The sequence below is a fragment of the Hypanus sabinus genome, chromosome 19 (genome assembly GCF_030144855.1).
Source record: "Hypanus sabinus isolate sHypSab1 chromosome 19, sHypSab1.hap1, whole genome shotgun sequence".
NCBI classification, from domain to species: Eukaryota; Metazoa; Chordata; class Chondrichthyes; order Myliobatiformes; family Dasyatidae; genus Hypanus; species Hypanus sabinus.
Window position 1 is genome coordinate 24711462 of NC_082724.1, and position 23766 is coordinate 24735227.

At 40.0% G+C, this 23766-nt stretch overlaps 1 protein-coding gene across 2 annotated transcripts in view; it reads left to right on the forward strand.

The window, feature by feature from the left end:
• flnbl (filamin B, like) overlaps positions 1–23766 on the forward strand; it is a 128670-nt gene extending 104904 nt beyond the window's left edge. For both annotated transcript variants that reach the window (XM_059944210.1, XM_059944209.1), the window contains 6 exons: positions 349–464; positions 4680–4812; positions 5220–5396; positions 15741–15959; positions 18168–18371; positions 22336–23766. In XM_059944210.1, the coding sequence (XP_059800193.1) occupies positions 349–464; positions 4680–4812; positions 5220–5396; positions 15741–15959; positions 18168–18371; positions 22336–22523 (1037 nt within the window). In that variant the 3' untranslated portion in view covers positions 22524–23766. The remainder of the gene's footprint in view (positions 1–348; positions 465–4679; positions 4813–5219; positions 5397–15740; positions 15960–18167; positions 18372–22335) is intronic.

The following is a 23766-nucleotide window of genomic DNA, read 5'->3' on the forward strand; positions in this document are numbered from 1 at the left end:
TTGCCATTGCCCTCTGGGCAGTGTCTTTATAAGATGGGTGACCTCAGCCGTTCTCAATACTCTTCCGAGATTGTCTGCTTGGCATCGGTGTTCACACAACCAGGATTTGTGATATGCACCAGCAGCTCCCATAGCTTCATGTGACCCTGATCAGGGTGCTACATTTTGTCCGAGGATGACCCGTAGGCTAGTGGAGGGAAGGAGCTCCTTACACCTCCTTTCGATAGAGACATATCTCCAGCCCACCATTCCTAACAAACATGAAGAATATTAAATGTGATTAAGATCTGTTATACACCTTGCATGATTTCTATATTTTAAGGTAGTTACTTGTCTGTTTTGTTACAGGTGACTATGAAGTGTCCATCAAGTTCAACGATGAGTACATCCCTGACAGCCCCTTCATTGTCCCCATCACTGCTTCGTCAGAAGATGCAAGCAGACTTACTGTTACTAGTCTTCAGGTGAGACATAAGAAAATATCTGCTCCCTGGCTGTGGCCCCCTACTGCACATCCAGAGGTCACAAATGGGTGTGATATTAGGTCATCACGTTTAAATATGAAATGGTGTAGAGAATAAGGGAGTAAATTAATGCAAATAATTGATTGCATAGCCTATTTTGAATTTCAGAACAGAACTGCCTGCAGGATACTGTTGAGGTTTTAATTTAGCACTTCTAGTGTAAATATCTGTAGTTCTGGTATACTACTTGCAGAAGTTGTGCTTAAGTGTGAATAGCGATCATCCTGTAGGCTTCCCCTTTTTGGTCAAATTGTGCTTTTTCGGGGGTTAAAAGAATGGTTCAATTTAATTAACATTGAAAGGGTAAAAATTTAACGCTAGCAGAGAAGTTCTTCTGGAAAATGAGATCAGTCACGCTTGTATACACTTCTCTCATTGTAGCCAGCTAATCTAATTTGATCTTGACATTTGAGGATGTTTTGTATAGAAGATGGTGTTTGCAGACTGAAATGTATCTCAAGGGAAAGATTTAAAGTAATGATAAGCTGAAATTCAACTAAACAATTTTGTAAAGTCTTTTGGGAAATGAAACTTCAAAATAATTTCAAATCACAGTACATTCGGTTTGTCCGTTTCTTTGAATATAAAATACTATAATAGGATCAGTGAGGTCATTAACGTGATCCTCTGCTTGATAGTTTCTGCTTGGCACTAGTTCTCAAACTTGTCCAGTAGATCACTGTTCTTGCTTTGTAGGAGTTTTTCGGTTAATAATATGCCATGATGCAGGTTTGAACTTGGTTCAGTTGTGGGTGTCTGCAGCAAAATAGAAGCTTTACATAGATGTGACCTTTTAATGTATGTGTAAGAAGGGGTTCACTGTCTGCCGTTTAACATTCTAGATGTTTTCCTTGTGTCTCATTTAAAGGTTTTTAACAGCATACCTGCAAGATGCATATCAGTAACAAGCTAAAAGGTTGAAGAGAATTAAGAGCTCACAAATGTTGATTAAGTTGTGTAATACACATTGGAAGCTAAAACTGAAATTGCTGCTGCTAGGGTTTGAGTGCACAACTTTAAACCAAATGAAGCTAACAATAAGTAGTTTCAAACTGATTACCAAACAAGGTAACTCCTCTTCAACCATTTAGCAACAACTAATAGTAACAGGTAATGTGAAGTTGACTTTGTGTACCCTGGCTTGAATTTGAACCGGATCTTGAATACTGCTTGAACACATTTTGGTTTAAGTGTAACGCCATATTGAAATATGGAAATGCATTGGCTTGGATATTGTAACCAGTAATTTAAGACTTGCACTAGCAATTAATCAAAGACTACACACCCAGCTTTCTGCCTCACATGGAAGTTGTTAGAGACTTTTCAGTGCTTTGTTTTCTTTGTAGGGAAGTTGTTGCGTATCTGTAGATGGAAAACACATTGCATCTTCTAGCTAACAAACTGAAGAATCCCAAATCTATCATTTCAAAGGAATAAGATATCATACTTGTGTTTTCAGAAGTTTTGGCAATAATTGTTAAAATACAAGTGCAGGTTATAACCATTTTCACATGAAAGGGCAAGCTCAACTCTTTAACCACATTTAATCTGTAGGTTCCCCAACGCAACTTCATTCTTCCCTGTTTTAACACAAAATACAGTATTTCAAGGAATTGTGGTGTAGCAAAGCTTACGACATGTTTCCACGACTGAGTAGTGTGATGGCTGACTTTAGCTGTCACACGTGCTTGGTGCTGATGGACTCTGGGTTCCTACTGTTGAGTACAAAACTTTTTTTAAAAAATAATGTGTGGCAACGTTCAGCCCTAAACCGAAATACAAGTAAACTGCTTTTGACATGCAGTATTCCTTTTCTAAATTAAAATGTGTGCTTACTTGCTCATTGCTTGTCCAATTTGGCATGGGTAAGGGAAGTAATTGCTTTCTTGATTTCTGAATTCATCAGTCTTGAGAACTGTAAGCTTTCGTTTCGCAATATTTCAAAACTCAACATGGACCTGAAATTTGCACAGTTTCCTATTCTTGCTCTACTCAAATTAATTCCATAACTTAACCTAGCAGAACACGATAGATTTTTGGCTGCAGCCAACCCCAGCTGTTTAACATTATGAACTTGGGATGCCAAATTGTTCTGTCAAAAAAATTGCTCTTGAACCAAGTTCTCTACTCATTACCACATAATACTACCTGCTGAACTAGAAGCTGAATCATTGTTTTTACATTTCATTTACACAGCCCACATTAAACTCTAATTTAAAGTTGTCATTTATTCAGCAAGACAGCAAATCTGTTAACTTAGACTTCATCGTGCAATATACTGTTTAACTTAAGTTCTATCAACCTTACCTCCCAACTTCCACCCTGCACTCAAATTTACCTGGTCCATTTCCGACAATTTCCTCTGCTTTCTCAATCTGTCTGTCTCTATCTTTGGAGACAGTTCATCTACTGATTTTTTTTTATATATATATAAACCCACTGACTCACAGCTATCTGGACTATACCTCTTCCCAGCTTGTCACTTTTTCTTTTTAAAAAAAAAGCCACCCCCTTCTCTCAGTTCATCGGTCTCCACCACATCTGCTGTCAGGATGAGGCTTTTCATTCCAGAAAAACTGAGATGTCGTCGTCCTCCTTCAAAGAAAGGGGCTTCCCTTCCTCCACCATCAATGCTGCCTTCACCCGCAAGTCTTGCATTTAACCACACACCTGCCCTCACCCCATCCTCACGACGCCACACTGGTGATAGGGTTCCTCTTGTCCTCGTCTACCACCTGCTAGCCTCCACATCTATCATACGTCCCTGAAACTTCTGCCATCTCCACCACCAAGCATGTCTTTTCCTGTTCTCCCCGTGCCCCCCCCTTTCTACTTCCTGCTGGGATCACTCCCTACGAGGCTCTCTTGTCCAATAGTTCCTCCCCACTGATCTCCCTCCTGGCACTTAACCTTGCAACTGGAACAAGTGCTACAACTGCCCCTGCACCTTCTCCCTCACTACCATTCAGGGCCCCGAACAGTCCTTTCAGGTGAGGCAACACCTCACCTCTGAATCCGTTGGGGTCATCTACTGTATCCGGTGCTCCCAGTGTGCCCTCCTGTACATCGGTGAGACCCGACGTAGAACAGGAGACCGCTTCACCAAGCATCTGCACTCTGTCCACCAGAAAAAGTGAGATTTTCCGGTGGCCACCTATTTCAGTACTACTCCCCATTCCCTTTCCGTTGTTTCAGTCCATGGTCTTCTCTACTGCTGTCAGGTTTTAGGAGCAATAACCCCCCATCCTCGCCATTCCCCATTCCTGTTTCCCTCTCCTTATCTCCGTACGTGTCCATCACCTCCCTAGGGTGCTCCTCCTTCCCTTTCCTCCATGGTCTTCTGTCCTCTTCTATCAGATCCTCCTTCTCCAGCACCTTACTCTTTCACCAATCAACTTCCCAGCTCTTTACTTCACCGCTCCCCGCACCTTCCTAACCTGTCTTCTCTCCTCCCTTTCCAGTCCTGGTGACGGGGTCTCAGCCTGAAATGTCGACTGTTTACTCTTTTCCACAGATGCTGCCTGGCCTGCCGAGTTCCTCCAGCATTTTGTTTGTGTGTGTGTGTGTCTTTGTCTTTAATGTTGGTCTTTGTGAAGTGATTTGTCACTGGCTTCTGATCATGGTATTTCTTTAGCAGGCTGTAGTCTTTTATCTTCAAACTCTCAAGTGGGTTAAAGATCTAAAACAGTCACATTGCTGACATTTCGATCCCATATTTTGAGTTGAGATCTTTCATTACTTATTCCATTACCAAAGTATCTACACTGCACAAGTTACTAACAATACTCTACAGGTTTGTTCATCTCTGCATGCCTCTATGTACCTTTTTAGTGGTTGGGGTTATAACTTAAAACTCATTGGTTGCCTGCAGGACTTCTGTTCAAAAACAGGCAGCTATAGCTTTCTTTTCCATGAACTTTTTTCTGTCAAGGACTTTTCCTTCCTAGGAGGAAACTAAGGCAAGTTAAGAAACCCTGTCTTGCTCTGGCCATTTTGGATGCTCTACGTGCATTTTTAGTATGTGGTTGAATTAGTCCTATCGTTCATTACGATGAAGTAAATGGCAGAGAGTCAAGTGGGTAGCAGATGCGACTATGCTGTGTTGTTCTATGTGTTTTGTAAGAGTGCAATGAAGTGTTTGCGATTCACCTCCAGGAGTCAGGTTTAAAAGTTAATCAACCCGTGTCGTTTGCTGTGCGGCTGAATGGTGCTAAGGGTTTAATTGATGCCAAAGTTCATAGTCCATCTGGGGCCGTGGAGGATACACATGTCTCGCAGATAGAACCAGGTAAGACATTATGAACAGCTTTTGATTATTTTTGCATGAGGTCTGTTCCATTCTTCTCTCCAGTGCTGAGCGGCTCTCCTTCACAGCCCACTCCTCATGGTAATGCTGTGGGGGGAGGGAGGGGAGGGTTGGACAAGGGGTGAAAACATAGCACATGGTTCTCAACTACTGCCAAGGCTACGACAACTCCCCTGTGTACTGGAGGTATGATATGAATATTGAATGATTAAGCTTGATTTTTGACTGTTTTACTTGGAAGCTGAGCATGTTACCTTTTTCATGAAATGTATATTTTATGGAGCATGTATTGAGTTCCTCTCTATAGTGTTTGCCTCTGGAATATAAATATTGGTCACATTGCTAAATGTTTGGTTTAAAAATTCATTTCTTAATGGTGTTTGTTACAGACAAGTATGCTATTCGATTCCTCCCTCACGAGAATGGTGTTCATTCTATTGATGTCAAATTCAATGGGAAGCACATCACAGGTAGTCCATTCAAGGTTCGAGTTGGAGAACCCGGGCAGACAGGAGATCCAGGTCTAGTTACAGCTTATGGATCAGGTCTTGAACGAGGAAGCACTGGTAAGACACTCATGCTGCTACATGGGTTAAAATGTCTCGTACCTTTTTTGTTTTTTGTCTTTGGTCTGGTATATACTATTGTGAAATGCAGTACTTTTTTGGCAGTGAAATAATGCTATTTCTTTGTACTTGGATCAGAATACACAGCTGTAAAGGTGGTACAGTGTTAGAGTACGCTTGCAGAGAATTAGTGAACTTTAAGCCAAGTTATGACCAAACTTTTTGTGTCATCTCAGTGTCAGTGAGTGACACATCAACAGGACCACATGCTTGTTCACAGTGAAGGCTGCTTTTAACAAAACCTGAGGCTTCAAGCAGCAAAGTTCAGTGCAATTATTTGGGGTATTAGGCTCAGTGGAGGAACATGCTTAAATAGACATGTGCAATCACTGATGTCATCTCCCTTCTTGGTACATTTATCAAGACTTTTACTCCAGAAATTCTTCCGACAATCTCACTTTCAATCTAGAGGCTTGCGCGTAAGTCAAGTGCAACCTGAATGCCTTTTGAATTGCAGGCTCCATCTGCCAACTTGGGCGGTCAAAAATCTCACGCAGCTGTATGCAGGAGAGCAGCAGGTTTATTCACAGTGTACTAGGGTATCTTTAACTTGATCAATGTCAGTAAAATCTTCTGGCAGCTCATATTGTCCATGGAGCACTTTTGCTTCCAGTACTTACACTCTATTTCTGAAAGTAGTCGTTAAAAACACTCAGGAAAAAAAACTGAGCTCATGAATGGTCCAGTACCAATATATTGTAATTGCCTCATTCAAGGAAGTTTTACACCTGAAACTTCACTCTCCCATGCTATGTAAACTTTTAATATTAATAAATTTGCAATAATCAGTCTTTGCTGGACAGTGGTCAGGATATGAGACTAATTACAGTATGTTTTTAATCAAATTGGTACACAATTGAGAGCTTTGAGATGTTGTGCATTGTGTTGTAGCATTTATTTATAAAATAATCCATTAAGCACTTTAAACAAATGTCAAGCCTTCAACTTGATTTTCTACTGAATTCCATCTGTTTCCTTCTCCCGACACCAACCATCCGTGCTGCTTCAGAAACTATAAACTTGTTCTGTATTGAGCCATGTTGTTCTATTTTTTTTTGTCCCCTTTTTAAAAGGAGCCCTTTCTTTCATTTCTTTAACCCAGACTGAATTTGTACCTGGAGGGGAACCTGCAGCCACACAGTTCCCTATAAATTAACTACTAACAGCTTCAGTATTCTCTTGAAGAAATAAGGCTGTGACTCATTGGGGGGGGGGGGGAAATGGTAAGATGCTGATCCAAGATTTTCTTTTGCAATGTGAGCATTGGTTATTTTGCCTCCTGCCAGTCACTCTTTGCTATTGCCTTATTCTCTATTCATACCTTGGTTTTGCATAAATAGCTCCAGTCTTCTAAACAGGAAAGTATCTTGACGCTGATTAATTACTGAGAAAGAACCATATATGGGAAGCCAAGGTATAGCTCTTTCGGGGAAGAAAGATATTTGCAAGGTTGGGAACTTTGTAGCTTTAGTTGCCCTATATTTTATGTGAGGTATTTTTAAGATTTTTATCATAATGGTTCAATGCGTTGTCCAACCAGGACTTCACAGGGTTTAAAATTACACAGGATCCCCTTGATGTTAATTTCCACCTTCTGCATGGAGATCTCCTGGCAGATCTGAATAAGTTTAACGTTATTCTATTGAGAGTCTGATTGCTGTTTCTACTTTAAAATGGAACTCTGATTGCAATTCATTTGCCCTCCAGTTAACACATTTACTAGACGAGTTTCAGCCGTAGAATTACCACTTCTATGGCAGTTTACATACAAAATGCTGGAGGAACTCCGCAGGCCAGGCAGCATCTATTGGCGGGAGGGGAATACTGTTGACATAGCTGCACGAGACCCTTGTTTATCTATGTCAGTATTTTCTTGATGGATGAAGGCTGAGCTATGTCTACTTTGACCTGATGTCTGCTCTCCCAAATGGACATGCATGCCCTTCCAGAGAGCAGTAGGGAGAGTATAGTGCCAATTTTAGTTTTAGTATCTCAATGAAAATTGCTTTTGTAGGATTCGCTTTTTGCAGGTTTACTGCTGTTTCCTACACTTTGGCAGTACTCTGTCAGGCTATCCTGAGAACAATGTGAAAGGTCCTTGCACTTAATCAGTTTTTATCTCATTTGTAAATGTCTTCACTTGTTTATCCACCCTGCCCAGGTTTCTCTGCTTGTTTTATCTTCCATGTGTCTTAAATGGAAAAATTGGAGTGGAAATTTAGTGTGTACCTAAAGCAGGATTAAAATAGTTTTTTTCTGGAGTCTCTATTGGGAATTGCATCAAATGATACAGCATCCATAGCACTAAGATAGATCATTGGTCCATTGTTCCCTGCTGAAGCCTATACTCAAGCTCCCAGCTTCACAAACTTTATAACTTCCGCCCTTCCCTGTAGAAACTCCAGCCTCCCTTTTCAATACACCAGGGTTGTGGTTTAGCAGTGAGTTTTACAATCTTGCTGCCCCCTACCACCCCCATCGTTATTTTTCTATTAGTTCTCAAACTGTATATTTGAGTTTTTATTCGACTTTTTCCTCATAAAAGCATTTTTTTTTCAAACCAATAAATCTTAATTTTTAATGTTACTGAGTCACCACTGGCCTTTGAGCAGTTTAAAGTTTATTCCAGGTGAATTTATTTTATACTCATTGTTGCATTCTCACTATTGGCAAAGTTGCATTTTTCTCTGCTTGCTGTGTCTATCTTTCACATATATTTGCAGGTCGGAACTTAAGTTGCCAATTGTGATCTCTAACTGGGGTACTATACAGTAAATCAGAGACACAAGGTTCTGTAAATGCTGGAAATATTGAGCAACATACACAAAATGCTGGAGGAACTCGGAGGGTCAGGCAGCATTGATGGAGAGAAATGAACAGGCAGCATTTCGGGCCAGGTCCCTTCAGGATCTGATCAAGAGTCTGATAAAGGGTCTTGGCCAAAACATCAGCAGTTTATTTTGTTCCATAATTGCTGCCTGTCATGCTCAGTTCCTTCGCTATTTTGTATGGTGCCACAGAATAAAATTTTCTGTACTTTGGAAATGAATCCTCTGTGCTTCACATTATTGCCTGACCAAACTGCTTCCTTAGTCCTCCTGCAATTGAATTGTCATGGACTGTTTGCAGTGAACCGATGCATTTGGATAGCACATTACGCAGAGTGCCAAATTTGGTTTGCAATCTGTCATGATATGGTCAGTTAGTAATATGCCTAGAGCCCCATCTGTATTGTTGATTAAGGATTAGATACTGGGTAAAATGGTAGGTAGTATCTTTATCTGAGCCATTGACTGTGTGTTTCTCTCTATCTTGGATGATTCTGCGTCATTGGTATTGCCAAATTAGTATTTAAAGTTTCATTAAGAAACTGTCTAGAATGGAACAGTACAGCCCAGGAAGAGGCCATTCAGCCCACAATGTTGTGCCAAACCAATTAAATTGGTGATCAAGTTGACAAATAAACCGATCCCTGTTGCAGAACAATGTCCATTTCCTTGAGTTTCCTCACATTCATGTGCCAATATAAGCATCTCTTGAGTGTCTGATTTTTCTGCGTAACTGCTTTTCCACCATCATTTTGAAACAAATAAATGTCCCTGGCATCTCCTTCGAAATTACCCTTTTGACCTCAAATGCATGCCCTGTGGTATTGTAAATCTCAGCCCTGGGAAAGAGATAGTCTGTCTCTGCCTCTCTGAAACAATCCTCTTATCAGATCTCCCCTCAGCCTCTGCCACTCCAGAGAAAACAACCCAAGTTTGTCTATGCCCTCCAATCCGGGCATCATTCGGGTAAGCCTGTTCTGCACCCTCCCCAAAGCCTCGACATCCTTCCTATAATGGGGTGACCAGAAGTGGAGGCAGTACTCCAGATCAGGGATTTCCAACCTGGGGTCCACCCACCTCTCTGTGAGTTGTAGGGGTCCATGGCATAAATAAATGTCGGGAGCCCCTGCTCCAGTTGCAACCTAACTAGAGTTTTATAAAGCAGCAACATAACGTCCTGACTTTGAAACTCAGTGCTTTGACTATTAAAGGCAAGCAGGTTATATGCCGCCTTAACCACCCTATCAACCGATGTAGACACTTTCAGGGAGCTGTGAACTAGGATGCCGAGTTCCCTCTGTTCATCAACACTAAGACTTTCACCCTTAACAGTGTACTGTCTCTTCACATTTGACCTACCAATGTGCAACACTTCACATTTGACCAGGTTAAAATCTGTCTGCCCATATCTGCAACTGATTTATATCCCACTGTATTCTCTGCTAGTCTTCTGCAAACATCAGGGGTCCCAGTGCAGATCCCTGCAGATCTCCAACTAGAATAAATCCCTTTGACCACTACCCCCTCTCTTCTATGGGGCAAGCTGGTTCTGAACCCAAGTGGCTAATTCACCATTGATCCCATGCATCTTAATCTTCTGGATGTGCCTCCCATGGGGGACCTCATCAAGCACCCTACCAAAGCCCATGTAGACAACATCCTTTCTTTTTCAATCTTTTTATTGAGTTTCATATATACATATAAAAAAAACATAACATAATAATGAGTAAATTATGAATACAATAGACTTGAAGTCGCATTAATAATAAGATAACAATATCCTATTAAACATCAACAGAAGAAAATACCTTAATCAGTCAAGTCCATATGATTATATATGAAAAAAAAACAAAAATAATCGTTAAAAGAAGAAAAAATTTGAAAATATGTGAAAAAAATATATATAAGAAAAAAACACTAAACTAAACTAACATGGGCAATAATAATAGTTTACAAGTATATGATAGTGTCAAAAAACTCCAGAACTCCATACTTGAACATGAATAAGCAGAAAGAAGGTCTGGAAAAGGCCAAATTAATTCATATGAAAATGTCGAATGAGCGGTCTCCAAGTTACTTCAAATTTAATTGATGAGTCAAAAATAGTACTTCTAATTTTTTCCAGGCTCAGATAAGAAATAGTTTGAGAAAACCACTGGAACGTGGTAGGAGGATTTACTTCTTTCCAGTTTTGTAATATAGACCTTCTGGCCATTAATGTTACAAAAGCAATCATTCGTCTAATTGAAGGGGAAAACTGATTACCATCTTCATTTGGTATACCAAAAATTGCAGTGATAAAATGAGGTTGTAAATCTATATTCCAAATTGAGGAAATTGTAGCAAATATGTCCTTCCAATAGTTATGTAAAGTGGGACATGACCAAAACATGTGGGTCAATGAAGCCACTTCTGAATGACATCTGTCACATTGAGGGTTAATATGAGAATAGAATCGAGCAAGTTTATCTTTAGACATATGAGCTCTATGTACAATTTTAAATTGTATTAAAGCATGTTTAGCACATATAGAAGAGGAATTAACCATTTGTAAAATTTTTTCCCATTTATCTGTTGATATATTATATCGAAGTTCTTTTTCCCATTCTTGTTTAATTCTAACTGATATTTCTGGTTGTATCTTCATAATCATATTATAAATAAAAGCTACTAATCCCTTCTGACAAGGGTAAAAATCAAATCTACAAAATCCACTAAAGTTGAATTAGGAAAAGATGGTAAAACTTTATGTAAGAAATTTCTAATTTGTAAATATCTGAAAAAAATTGGATTTAGGTAATTCAAATTTGTTGGAAAGTTGGTCAAAGGACATCAAAGTATCTTTCCTTTTCCATATGTTAAAAGCTTGTTCGTAAACAAGATGGTAATTTAACTACTGATCATAAAGAAATCAATAATACTTCAAGATTTTTATAAATCTTTATATCAATCAGAATTTGATGGTGACCAGTTCATGATGGATAATTTTTTTTAACAATTTGAATATTCCTAAACTGATAGATGAAGACCATAGCCTGTTAGATGCTCCTATCTCTATGGTTGAAATAGGAGAGGCTATCTCATCAATGAATTCAGGGAAAGCTCCTGGTCCTGATGGTTATATAGTAGAATTTTTTAAAACTTTTTCTTCTTTGCTCTCTCCTTGGTTATGTGAAATTTTTAATGATGCGTTTGCTAAGAAGAGATTACCTCAATCTTTTTATGAAGCTAATATCTCTCTAATTCTTAAAAAAGATAAAGATCCTACTTTATGTACATCTTATCACCCTATATCACTATTAAATGTAGATTCTAAGATTCTTACAAAAATTTTAGCCATTAGATTAGAAAAAGTACTATCACAGATTATTTCAGAAGATCAAACTGGATTTATGAGGAATCGGTATTCCTTTTTTAATGTTAGAAAATTGATTAATATAATTTATACTTCATCACCCACAATCCCAGAATGTGTTATCTCATTAGATGCTGAAAAAGCTTTTGATAGAGTTGAATGGACATACTTATTTAATACATTGAGAAATTTTAATTTTAGTCCCAACTTTATATCATGGATTAAATTAATATATTATAAACCTGTTGCTTCTGTTCTTACAAATAACTATAGATCCTCTTTTTTTCAATTATCTTGTGGTACGAGACAAGGCTGTCCCTTAAGTCCTTTATTATTTAATATCGCATTAGAACCTTTAGCCATTGCTATTCGTGAATCTCCTAATATTTTTGGTATTACCCGTAATGAGAAGTTATACAAATTATCACTTTATGCTGATGACTTGCTGTTATATATTTCTGACCCTAATAGGTCTATTCCCGCTATTTTATCCTTGTTGTTTCAATTTGGTAGTTTTTCTGGTTATAAACTAAACTTAGATAAAAGAGTGAATTATTTCTCTTAAATGCACAAACTTTATTGAGTGATAGGATACCATTTAAAGTTGTTACTGATAACTTTACCTATTTAGGTATAAAAATTACCAAGAAATATAAAGATTTATTTAGACTGAATTTTTTACCTATGCTTCATCAAATCCAACAACTTACTACAAGATGGTCTCCTTTATTTTTATCATTAATTGGTCGGATTAATGCTATTAAAATGATGATTTTACCGAAATTTTTATACTTATTTCAAGCCTTACCAATTTTTATTCCTAAATCTTTTTTTGATAACATTGATTCAAAAATTTCCTCATTTGTGTGGCAAAATAAAAACCCTAGGTTAAGTAAAAGGCAATTACAAAAATCTAAAGAAGATGGTGGTTTAGCTTTACCTAACTTTAGATTTTATTATTGGGCAAATAATATTCGTAACTTAATGTATTGGAAACTAGATTTGGATTCACCATTGTGCCCACAGTGGGTAAATTTGGAATGTAATGAGGTAAAGGAATATTCTCTATTCTCTGTTCTTGGTTCTTGTCTTCCTGCTGATTTAGTTAAATTTAATAAACAAATATCTAATCCTGTTATTAAACGTACATTATGAATTTGGTTTCAATTTCGTAAGTTTTTTACTTTGAAAAACTTTGTCCTTGAAAGCCCCATCTTACTTAATTTCTTTTTCAAACCTTCATGTAGACAACATCCACAGCCCTACCTTTATCAATCACATTCACCACCTCACCGGACAACTCAGTCAAATTCGTCAGAAACATAAAGCCATTCTGGCTCTCTCCAATTAGGCCATGGTTTTCCAAATGCTCATAAATCCTCTCCCAAAGAATTCTCTCCAGTAACTTCATTACCACTGACTTGAGGCTCACTGTTCTATACTTTCGAGAATTATCCCTGGCTCTCTTCTTGAATAATGGAGCAACATTAGCGACTCGCTTGTCCTCCAGGACATTGCCTGTGGCTAGAGAGGACACCACTAGAGAGAAGGCCCCAGCAGTCTCTTCTCTTGCCCCTCACAATTACCTGGTGAATATCCCATCAGGCCCTGGGGACTTATCCAGCTTAATTCTCTTTAAGAGACTCAACACTACCTCCTCCTTTACCTCAATGTCCAGCATACCAATATGCTCGGGACTAATCTCCCTGTCTTCCATGTCCTGCTCCATGATGTACTTATTAAGGACCTTGTACACACCCTCTACATCCAGGAAAAAGTTTTCCCTCCCTCCTTTATACCTGAGTGGTCCTACTCTCTCTCTAGTTATCCTCTTGCTCTTGATGCCTTGGGATTGTCTTTAATCCTACTTGCCAAAAACTTTTCGTGGCCCTTACTGGCTTTCATAATCCCCTTGAGTGATTTTTCTGGCTTCTACATAATTCATAAAAGTTCTGTTTGATTTCAGCTTCCTAAATTCAACACCTCTCTTGCCATCTAAGGTTCTCTTACCTTGCCAGCCTTGTCCTGACTGGAACATGCCTGTCCTGTGTTCAGTGCAGTAGATCTTTAAAGACCCTCCACATGTCCGCAATCAGTTGTTCCCAATTTACTCTGCAATTCCAGCTCTCGTAATTTGAGCTGCTCCCATTTAATACTCTCCTGCAAGGTCCATACTTGATCTTATCGATAGCAATCTCAAGGAGTTGTCACTGTTCCCCAACTGCTCAGCCATTGAAAGGTCGGTCACCTGGCCAGGCTCATTACCCCACACCAGGTCCAGTCCAGCCGACTGGTGGCGTAGTGAGTGGCATCACTGCCAGACCTCGGAGTGAAAGCTCCCGAGTTGGAATCCAGCCGGCTAGCAACTCGGTTTTGTAAAAACAAGAAAGCCTGCTTAAAAAAAACGCTGTCATGATGGCGTCCTGATGACTCCACTCTTCTTCTTCAGGTCCAGTACAATGCCTCTTGTTGGACTATCTACATGTTGATACTGAATGTACTGAACAAATTCTGTCCCATCTAAACCTCCTGCACTAAGTATTTCCCAGTTAATATTAGGGAAGTTGAAGTGTCCCATCACGACAACCCTATTGGTTCTACGCCTGCCGCCTACCTGTTCCTCAATGTCCCTGAGGCTATTGTTGGGTCTGTAGTACAGTCCCATCAGCGCGAGTGCACCCTTCCCATGTTTGAGTTCCACCCATATAGACTCAGTGGATGAGCCTTCCATTATGTCCCTTCTGAGTGCAGCTGTGATGTTGTCCCCAAATGATAGTTCAGCTCCCCCCCCATGTCTTTTCTAAAACATAGAAACCCTGGGGCATTAAGCAAGCACCCATTGCTGTTCCCCTCTCAACCAAGTCTTCGCAATGGCCACAACATCGCAGTTCCCTGTATTGATCCGTGCTGTAAGTTCATCACCTTTACCTATAATGCTCCTAGCATTAAAATACACACACTTCAAAACTATTCACCCTATCAAATCTATTGTTTTGCTCCTGCCTGTATTTACTGACATCGACCCTGCTGTCCATCTCTCCCTTTCTGGCCTAGACCTCATTTGCAAGTAGCAATTGTATGTAAACTGGCAGCCTTTCAAGTTTGGATGCTAGTTGCTTACAGATCACCTTGATTTTTGAAAATATACATTGAAAACAGCAGCTGGCTTGAAGGCTAATGCATTTTGCACATTGTAGTCATCTTTGCCCTGTCCCCCTGACTTATCTCTGGAAAACAGATTGTTGTTCCCATGACTAAACTGATAGTGTAGCTTCCTCTCTAATGATTGGTTTAGCTCAATCAAGAAGCATTGTATAGTTGTTTATAAACGTTAAGAGTTCAGAGCTGACAGAACAAAAGAGCTTTAGAGTGACACAAAGCCACTTTGAATTTTTAAAGCTATTTTTCTGAGAACATCAGCATCTACAGTGGAGGCTTTGAATTGCTTCCTATCTTTAAAGGCTATTTCTGACTGTTAGAAATCTAATGCCACACAGTAATATGGGGATAGTCGACTATGTTTCAAAACTGCTGTACTTAGCTTTCAATCTTTTAAGTGAGTTACTGTGTGTCACTTGTAAATCTTAAAATTGCTGTACAATTAGCTTGAAGCTGGTCAGCAGTTTGGTGTTGACAAAACTTCCAAAGCGTAATTTTGTTTTAAATGACCTTTTGCAAAAGTTATTGTTTGTTGTTAAGTTAAATTGAACTGCCCACACTTGTTGGCTTGTGTTGTCAACAGGAAATCCGTGCTAGTGTCCCTCTTGGGAGCGGAAATGGGATGGAGACCAGATGGAGCCTTTTCCTGTTGCAATTGTAATGAATCCTATGTATTATTGAACTAGATTATCAAGTTAGCATGTGTTTCAGGACCACAGTGAAGGCAAACTTCACTTTTTAATTTTATAGCAAGACCGCTACAAAGATTTATGCTAATTTTTGCACACCTACACTAATGTACTAGATGCATCAGTAGTAGCATAATAGTTGGGGTACGTTACTCTTAAAATGTAGGCGTTGTGTTTTGGATGGAACTTGGATTGTGCTGCTGAGAGTAGGCTACGTTCTTGGTCTCTAACAAATCACATACTTTGATTATAGGTGTCCAGTCTGAATTTATTGTTAAAACTGCCAATGCCAGCCCAGGCTCACTTACAGTCGCGATTGATGGCCCGTCAAAGGTGAAAATGGAATGCCAAGAATGCCCTGAAGGATATAAGGTCCTATATACGCCAATGGCACCAGGGGACTACCAAATTGGAATTAAATATGGTGGACCGTACCACATTGTGGGTAGTCCTTTCAAGGCCAAAGTAACAGGTAATGAAACCAGGACATGAGACATTTGTCAAACCAGTTGGCTCCCAAGCATTCTGCATTGGAATTTACTGGCAATGATACATGTATATTATCTTGACTCTTCTATGAGCATGGCTTAGTAGCATGGTTTGTGTGAATGGAGCACTTTGTTCCAGGACTCTGGCGGGGGAGGGGTGGAAAAGAAGTACTTTGATTTCAAGTTTCTTAGTGCAGACTTGTCATTTTAAAAACCACTCGTTCTGCGAGAGTTAACTAACTCTCTGAAACTGGTCGGTAATTTATTGTTCAGCTGAGTTAAGAGCCTAGAGGGACCTTTGTAGTGCTTTAATGTGTGTGTGTGTTTTTTTTTCTCTCTCTTAGTACCATTGCCATTACAGTGTACTATTGATTTCACATTACAGTGTTTTATTGATCTCATTTGAATTATAGTTTACAATTGTGGTGAAACCTAGAGCACTGTTTAAATACCAATAATATTAATAACTTGTTTATAGAGCATTTTTCATACAAGTTATATGGTGATGAAACAGTATTTGTTATCAATATTAGATGGGATATGAGTATTTTATTGTTTTAGAATTTCATAGCTGAGATTTCTGAGCTGGTCCACCCAAGGCAAAGGCTTCAGATAAATGGGTAGCCACCAGGAAAAGTGAAGGAAGAAATATTAAAAACATAAAAATCTACAGCACATTACAGGCCCTGTAGCCCGAAATGTTGAGCCGGCCATCTGACCTACTCTAGACACTGCCTGCGATTTCCCTGCCGCGTAGCCCTCTACTTGTCTAAACTCCATGTACCTATCTAAGAGTCTTTTTGAAGACTCTATTGTATTCACCTCTACCACCATAGCTGACAGTACCATTCCACACACCCACCACTCTGGAAAAACTTGCCTCTGACATCCCCCTTGTACCTACTTCCAAACACCTTAAAACTACACCCCCTTGTATCAGCCATTTCAGCCCTGGAAAAAAAGTCTCCAGCTATCTACACGATCAATTATCCACATGATGCAAACATCTTGTACACCTCTCCAGGTCACCTCGCATCCTCTGTCGCTCCAAGGAGAAAAGGCCAAGTTCACTCAACCTATTCTCATAAGGCATACTCTCCAATCCAGGAAACATCCCTGTAAATCTGCTCTGCACCCTCTCTATAGTATTCACACTCTGGTGAGGTGACCAGAACTGAACACAGTACTCCCAAGTGGGGTCCAACTAAGGCCTTGTAGCTATAACATTACCTCACAGTTCTTGAACTCAATCCCACAGTTGAAGGCCAACACATCATACGCCTTAACAGCACTGTCAACCCGTGCAGCAGCTTTTGAGTGTCTTATGGTCACAGACCCCAAGATCTCGCTGATCCTCCGCACTGCCAAGAGACTTACCATTAATATTATATTGCCTTCAAATTTGACCTACCAAAAAGAACCACTTCATACTTATCTAGGTAAGCAGTGCAGGGTTCCTCAGTGAAGGTTGCCCTCATTAATTTGTATATCCCCTCTGATATTGTTCAGGCAGGTGTACTTTCAGGAGTTAGCAGCAGTAGTCAGGTGTCTGGCTCAGTGATGACTTGTAAGGCCCAGAGGGAAAGTGTACAATAGTATTAGGAGATGCAATAGAGGGGGACAGACTGGAGATTCGGTGGCTGCAGAAGAGGTGCCAGGATGGTGTGTTGTCTCCTGGGTGCCAGGGTCAAGGATATTCTGAGTAGTTGCAGAACGTCCCTGAGGGGGGAGGGTGAATGGCCAGCCGTTGTACATGCTGGTTCAAATGACACAGTTAAAACAAGGGTTGAGGTCCTGCAGACTGAGTAGAGGGAGTTGAGAAAGAAGTTAAGCGGGACTTTGAGGATAGTGATCTCAGGATTGCATCTGGGGCCATGTGCTTCTGGGGTCAGAAATGGAAATTGTACCAGGTGAATTTGTGGCTGATGCAGGGGAAGAAGGCTTGAGGGTCTCCTCTGGGGTAGTGATAATGTGTATAAGAGGCACTGGTTACACTTGAACCACAGAGGCACAAATATCCTCTCAGGAAAGTTTGCTAGTGCTACATGGGTGCGGGGTGGCTATGTAAACTAGATTGGCATAGGGTGGGACTCTGACAACTTGTTCCATGATTTGTTCTTGGTCAGAATATGTCTAGTTGTTATAATCTACTTTTGAAAGACTAAATAGTCTATTTTTACATTCCTTTCTAGGTCCTCGGCTAGTAAGTGGTGGCAGCCCCCATGAAAGCTCCTCCATTATATTAGAATCTGTGACGAAATCAACAACCGTCAGTTCCTACAGCTGTCTTGCCAAGTTTTCCTCTGACAGCAGCAAGGTGGTCTCCAGTGGGTCGGGTCTCAGCACTGCCACTGTCAGCCAGAAGAGCTGCTTTTCAGTGGATTGCAGCAGAGCAGGTAACCTTGCAGTGTAACACTCCTAATCTCTCTGCACTTAGCTGTTGGGATTTTACAAGGTCCAGGTTTGCTCTGTGTTCAGTTTACTCTTGTAAATAATTAGCCTGAAAACCTTCCTGCTTATGTTTAGTTTAAGATTTGAATTGAATCAACTCGTGCAGCATTTATACTCAAAGCTAATGTTCATTCAACTGAACGTTAACTCTAAATAACTGTTTAATAAACTAGCTTAATTAATACACTGCTGCCTTTAGACAATCCCTTTGGCTTCGTCTCACTGGTATTGAAACGGTCGTATGACAACACTTTAGAGATTCAGCCAGGTTCATCCAATAAAATACTGAAGCAAGTTCTTCAAACACGGGGAAAAACTAAATAATGTAAAATTAAATTCATATAATTTGGCTTGGCTGTTAATTGAAGGCTGAAGCTTTGATTTTGCTAAGGATACAGGAGAATGGATGCGGTTTAGATGAGTTCTTGATGGTGGAAATGGGCTGTTTTGGTACTTTGAGTCTAAATAGGAATACTAATTGCAAGTTTAGATGGAAATTTTCAGATCCTGGGGACTCAAAGCTGAAGGCAATAGAGTCAACACTCAGGAGGTTTTGTGATTTCAGGTGGCCAAAGTGCACAGATTTGTGTGCAGTAGGAAAGGTGAAGGATAATTGGGGAGAGAAATTCATAAAAGGATTGGTCAGTGGCTGAGCATAGGATTGGATCCTTTGGTCCATTTTATCCATGCTAGCTATGTATGTTGTCTATCTGAGCAATTCCCATTCCGTCCACATCTTTTGGAACCTTTTCCTATGCCTGTACATGTCTAAATGTCTTTTAAATGTTAAAAGACTACCAAGCTCCCAGGATAGGAGAGGAATTTCACTATCACTTTTTTTGGTATCTCAATACATATACCCACCATTCTCTTGGGGGTGTGGGGCGGGGGGGAGCTTACCCCTTTAAGTCCCCTTTATATCTTTCCCCTCACCTTAAACTTGTGCCCTCTAGTTTTAGATTTTCTTGTCCTGGGGTGGGGAGGGGGAGATTGACCATTCAGTTTTTATATACCTCCTGGAAGTTCCTGCTTGGCCTCCTGCCTCCCACCCTCTATGGAAAATAGTCTCAGCTTGTCCAGCTTCTCCTTGCAACTTGAGCCCTGTTGTCCTCAGAACATCCTTATGAATCTTTTCTGCATCCTTGTAGCTTAATGGCATCTTTCCCAAAGCTAGGCAACCAGAACATCACACAGTGCACCCAAGGGTGCACTCAACAGCAACTTGTACAGTTGTAATGTGACATCTCAACTCTTGTACTCAGTGCCTTGACTGATGAAAGCATGTGCACCAAGCACTGGCCTTCCCACCCTGTCTCCACTTCCATGGAACAATGTACCTATAACACACACAAAATGCTGGTGGAACACAGCAGGCCAGGCAGCATCTATAAGGAGAAGCACTGTCAACGTTTCGGGTCGGGACTCACAACGAAGGGTCTTGGCCCGAAACATCGACAGTGCTTCTCCTTATCGATGCTGCCTGGCCTGCTGTGTTCCACCAGCATTTTGTGTGTGTTGTTGTTTGAATTTCCAGCATCTGCAGATGTCCTCGTGTTTGCTATGTACCTATACCCAGGTCTCTTTGTTCTATAACACTTTTCAGGCCTCAACCACATATTGTGCAAATCCTGCCCTGGTTTAACATGTCAGAAGTGCAATATCTTCCAATTGTTTGGGTTAAATTCTATCTGACATTCTTTGGCCCATTTACCATTTGATTTAGATGGCTGTTGAAATCTTTATCTACTAAGACACCAATTTTTGTTGTCCACAAACTTAACCATGCCAGCTCCATTCTGATGCAAGTCATTGATATTGATGTGGCCCTACCATGGATCTCTGTGCCATACCATTGGTCACAGACCTTCAACCTGAAAAGCATCCCTCCACTAACACCCACTGTCTCCTTGTGCCAAGTCAAACTTGTAACCAGTTGGCCCATTCACCTCGATTCCCTGTGATCTAATCTTCCAGATCAGCTTCTTTGGTGAGACCTTGTCAAAGGACATGTCAAAATCCACATAGACATGGTTCACTCAGTCCTCTGTTATCTTTTCAAAAAAAACCTCAATTAAACTTGAGACGATATTTACCACTCTCAAAACCATGCTGACTATCGTTGGTCCTTGCCTTTCCAAACGCTGGTAGATCATTTACCTCAGAATCCCCTCCAGTAACTTTCTCGTCATTGAAGTAGCTCCCACCTTTTTAAATAAGGTATAATATTTTCCACCCTCTAGTTTGTGGCTAAAGATGCAGATATCTTTGCCAGGGCCTCTGCAATTTCTTCCCTACCTTTCTACAATGTCCATGTTTAACTTGGTCAGACCTTGGGGATTCACCTACCTTAATAAGCCTTAAGCCTGCCAGCAGTTCCCTTGTAATGCAAACATGATCTCAAAACATTACTATTCATTTCTTTTAAATCGTTAGCTTCCATGACCTCAGCAACTACAAATGAAAAATATCCATTTAAGTATTTGCATATCTCCTGTGGTTCCACAAGTAAATTACTACATCGATAAAGGGGCCTATTCTTTCCCTAGTTGCCCCTTTTCTCTTATTATCCTTATTAAACCAGGGAGAAAAAATCCAGATCAGATTAACAGCAAATGTAGTGAATAAGCCAATTGATTTTTGGAACATTCAACACCCAGCAAACCAGATTTTGCATGATGTTACTCAGAAATGAGTCGAGAGTTAGAAGCCAGGCAATAATTGAGAGGAAAAAGTGCAACAAATTGGATGAGGGAGGACAGATGGGGATTATACTGTGGAAGTAAAGATTATTTTCTGGGCCTCTGATCTGCTGAGGAATTCATTGTCACCCACTCTTCTGTAACATCGACTAGCAGTGGGTGTTCTATTGGATATTTGGCACTCTGCCATACATGCTCTTTAAAGAGGAGTGTGAGTGAGCAGCATTATGAAATGTGATCATTGCTCACGCTTCAGTGACATCCAAACCCTTGGAGTGGTTTTTAGTTGAAAGTGTATGCTAGTGAACTTAAAGGTGAAGGACCTGCTTTCTTCACATTGTTTCACCACTAAGAAATGCTACATTTGATTTGCAAGTTTTAATAGCTTTTAATTTGAACTGTTCTCAAGCTGGCAAAGGTTTTAAGTTGCACTGGGGGGTTTTTTGCTCTTAGGTCAGCAGTTTATTTAGTCCTGATGAAAATTGCCTTAATGGCAGGACAGGAATGGATAAAAATACAAATGCATAAAGCAACTTTTAAACTTTGAAATTTAAGATTTGCTGCTGGCCTCTGTGATTCTGCCTGTTTTCTTTGATGTTTGGTCATTATAACTGTGCTGCTTAGATTTAAATATGGCCGTGCACTGTTGCATTGGAATAAGCCAGGACCAATATGATATTAATTTAGCTTTATGGATCGGGATGTGGTTTGGAATCTTTGCAAGTGGAATGAAAGGAACTTTAACTTTTATCTCCAAGTGAGTATGTTGAGGATTGGGCAGTACAGCCGGCAGAGCAGCCGACTTGTCTTCCGGGATGCGGGTTCGAACCTGACCGTCTTTGTCCGTGTGTTCACTCCGCCTGCACGAGTTTCCTCTCCTATGCTGGGGGTTGGTAGCTAAATTGTGTAGATGAGAGGAGAATCTTGTCGAGATTTCGTGACGAAGTGGGGAGAATAGAAATGGGGAGAATAGAAATGGGTGTTGAAGGTCTGCCTGGATTTGATGAACCAAATGGGCCTCTTTCTCTGCTGTCTGGCTCCATAAGAGAATGATCAAATTAATAACCTCTGTCAGTGTTCCTCCTGAGGTTGATTTTGCTTAAGTTCTGTCCTATTGTATCCTTTAATTTGAACATGTTAATATAATTTGTACTGAATAATTGTACTGGAAACTAGTATTTGTAATCTTATTGGTAATTTCCTCTCCTAGGCTCAAATATACTTCTGGTTGGTGTGCATGGGTGTACTATTCCATGTGAAGAGGTTTCCGTGAAGCACATTGGAAATGAGCAATATAATGTTGCCTATGTAGTGAAGGAGAAGGGGAACTATACACTGGTTGTGAAATGGGGCGATGAGCATATTCCAGGAAGCCCATTCCATGTCACAGTTCCTTAGGCGAGCTCTCCAACTTGGTTCCTTCAAATGAGATGTTTCAATTCAGTACAAGCTTTCAGAGAACATTTACAACTGCATGACAACTTCAGCTGCAAAATGGACATCTTTTTCAAATGCTGTTGAACCAGCAGTGTCAAAGAATGGATTGGGTGATGGCTCGAATGTCATAGTTATATGTAGAAACTGAAGATTGTATGAATTATATATAAAGAACTTAAACAGACGATTGTAAAACTGGATTATTATAACGGGATTTTTGCCTTCAGTAGCTTGGCTGAAGTCATAGTTGCTTGGGCTTTAGGTGGACTTAAGCACTATCATAAAATAAGAAACTCCCATTCTGAATGGCTTATTTCTTGTAGAGGATAGATTCTAATACATTCACTCAATATAACAACACTGGAACCAGATGTGCTACTGGTCCAATGGCTTGGTGGGTGGCGGTGTAGGAGAAACTTTTCTGGTCACGGGGAGGGAGGCATTCTTTTTGTTTGAAAAGGAATATGCAAACTGCTTAAAAGATTCTTACAATTGCATTGTCTACCCAGTGGAGACGAGCTCTGGCCTCTTAAGTTTGTGCATATGTGTCCATATATAAATTCAGAGCTTAAATAATTTACTGGTGGGGAAATACTTGCTGCTGTGTTCATTCCAACCCATGTTCTGTCCGCTGCTTGTTTTATGCATACTTTGTAATTTAAGTGGAGGACAGAGTGGAATAAGACTGCAGAGAAGACAATAGTTTAGAGCACATTGCATCTGGCCCTACCTCTGTTAAAGCCAGTGCTGCTTTGATGATGGATAAATTGAGGATAACAAGCAAACCTTCCCTAATTTTTGCAGTTTTTCTGTGTCTCGCTGATCAGAGTGTTTCCATTTTAAATCTGTTTGGATTTGTTATTTCAGTGAAAATTAACTTTGTGCTTAAGGTTCAATGTTGTTTACCTAATTCTCGTGCATATTTGAGTAAAACCGGATAGTTAATTGTACAATTGAACATTTTTGTATTATCTAAGATTAGAAGCTACTAAATTGCACAACTGTCTTTTAAAACTGTACTTAGAATCTATTTATACTCTGGCCATAATGAATATTGTTTTTTTCCCTGTTGGAGCTGTCTTTGTAATTGAATATTGTATCTCTGAGTAGGGATGGTTGTCACTCTTGCAGTGCTTTGTGCCTTAATGTGAAAAGCTTAATGTAACTAGCAACTGACAAACTTCAATAAAGGTGTAATTTCCAA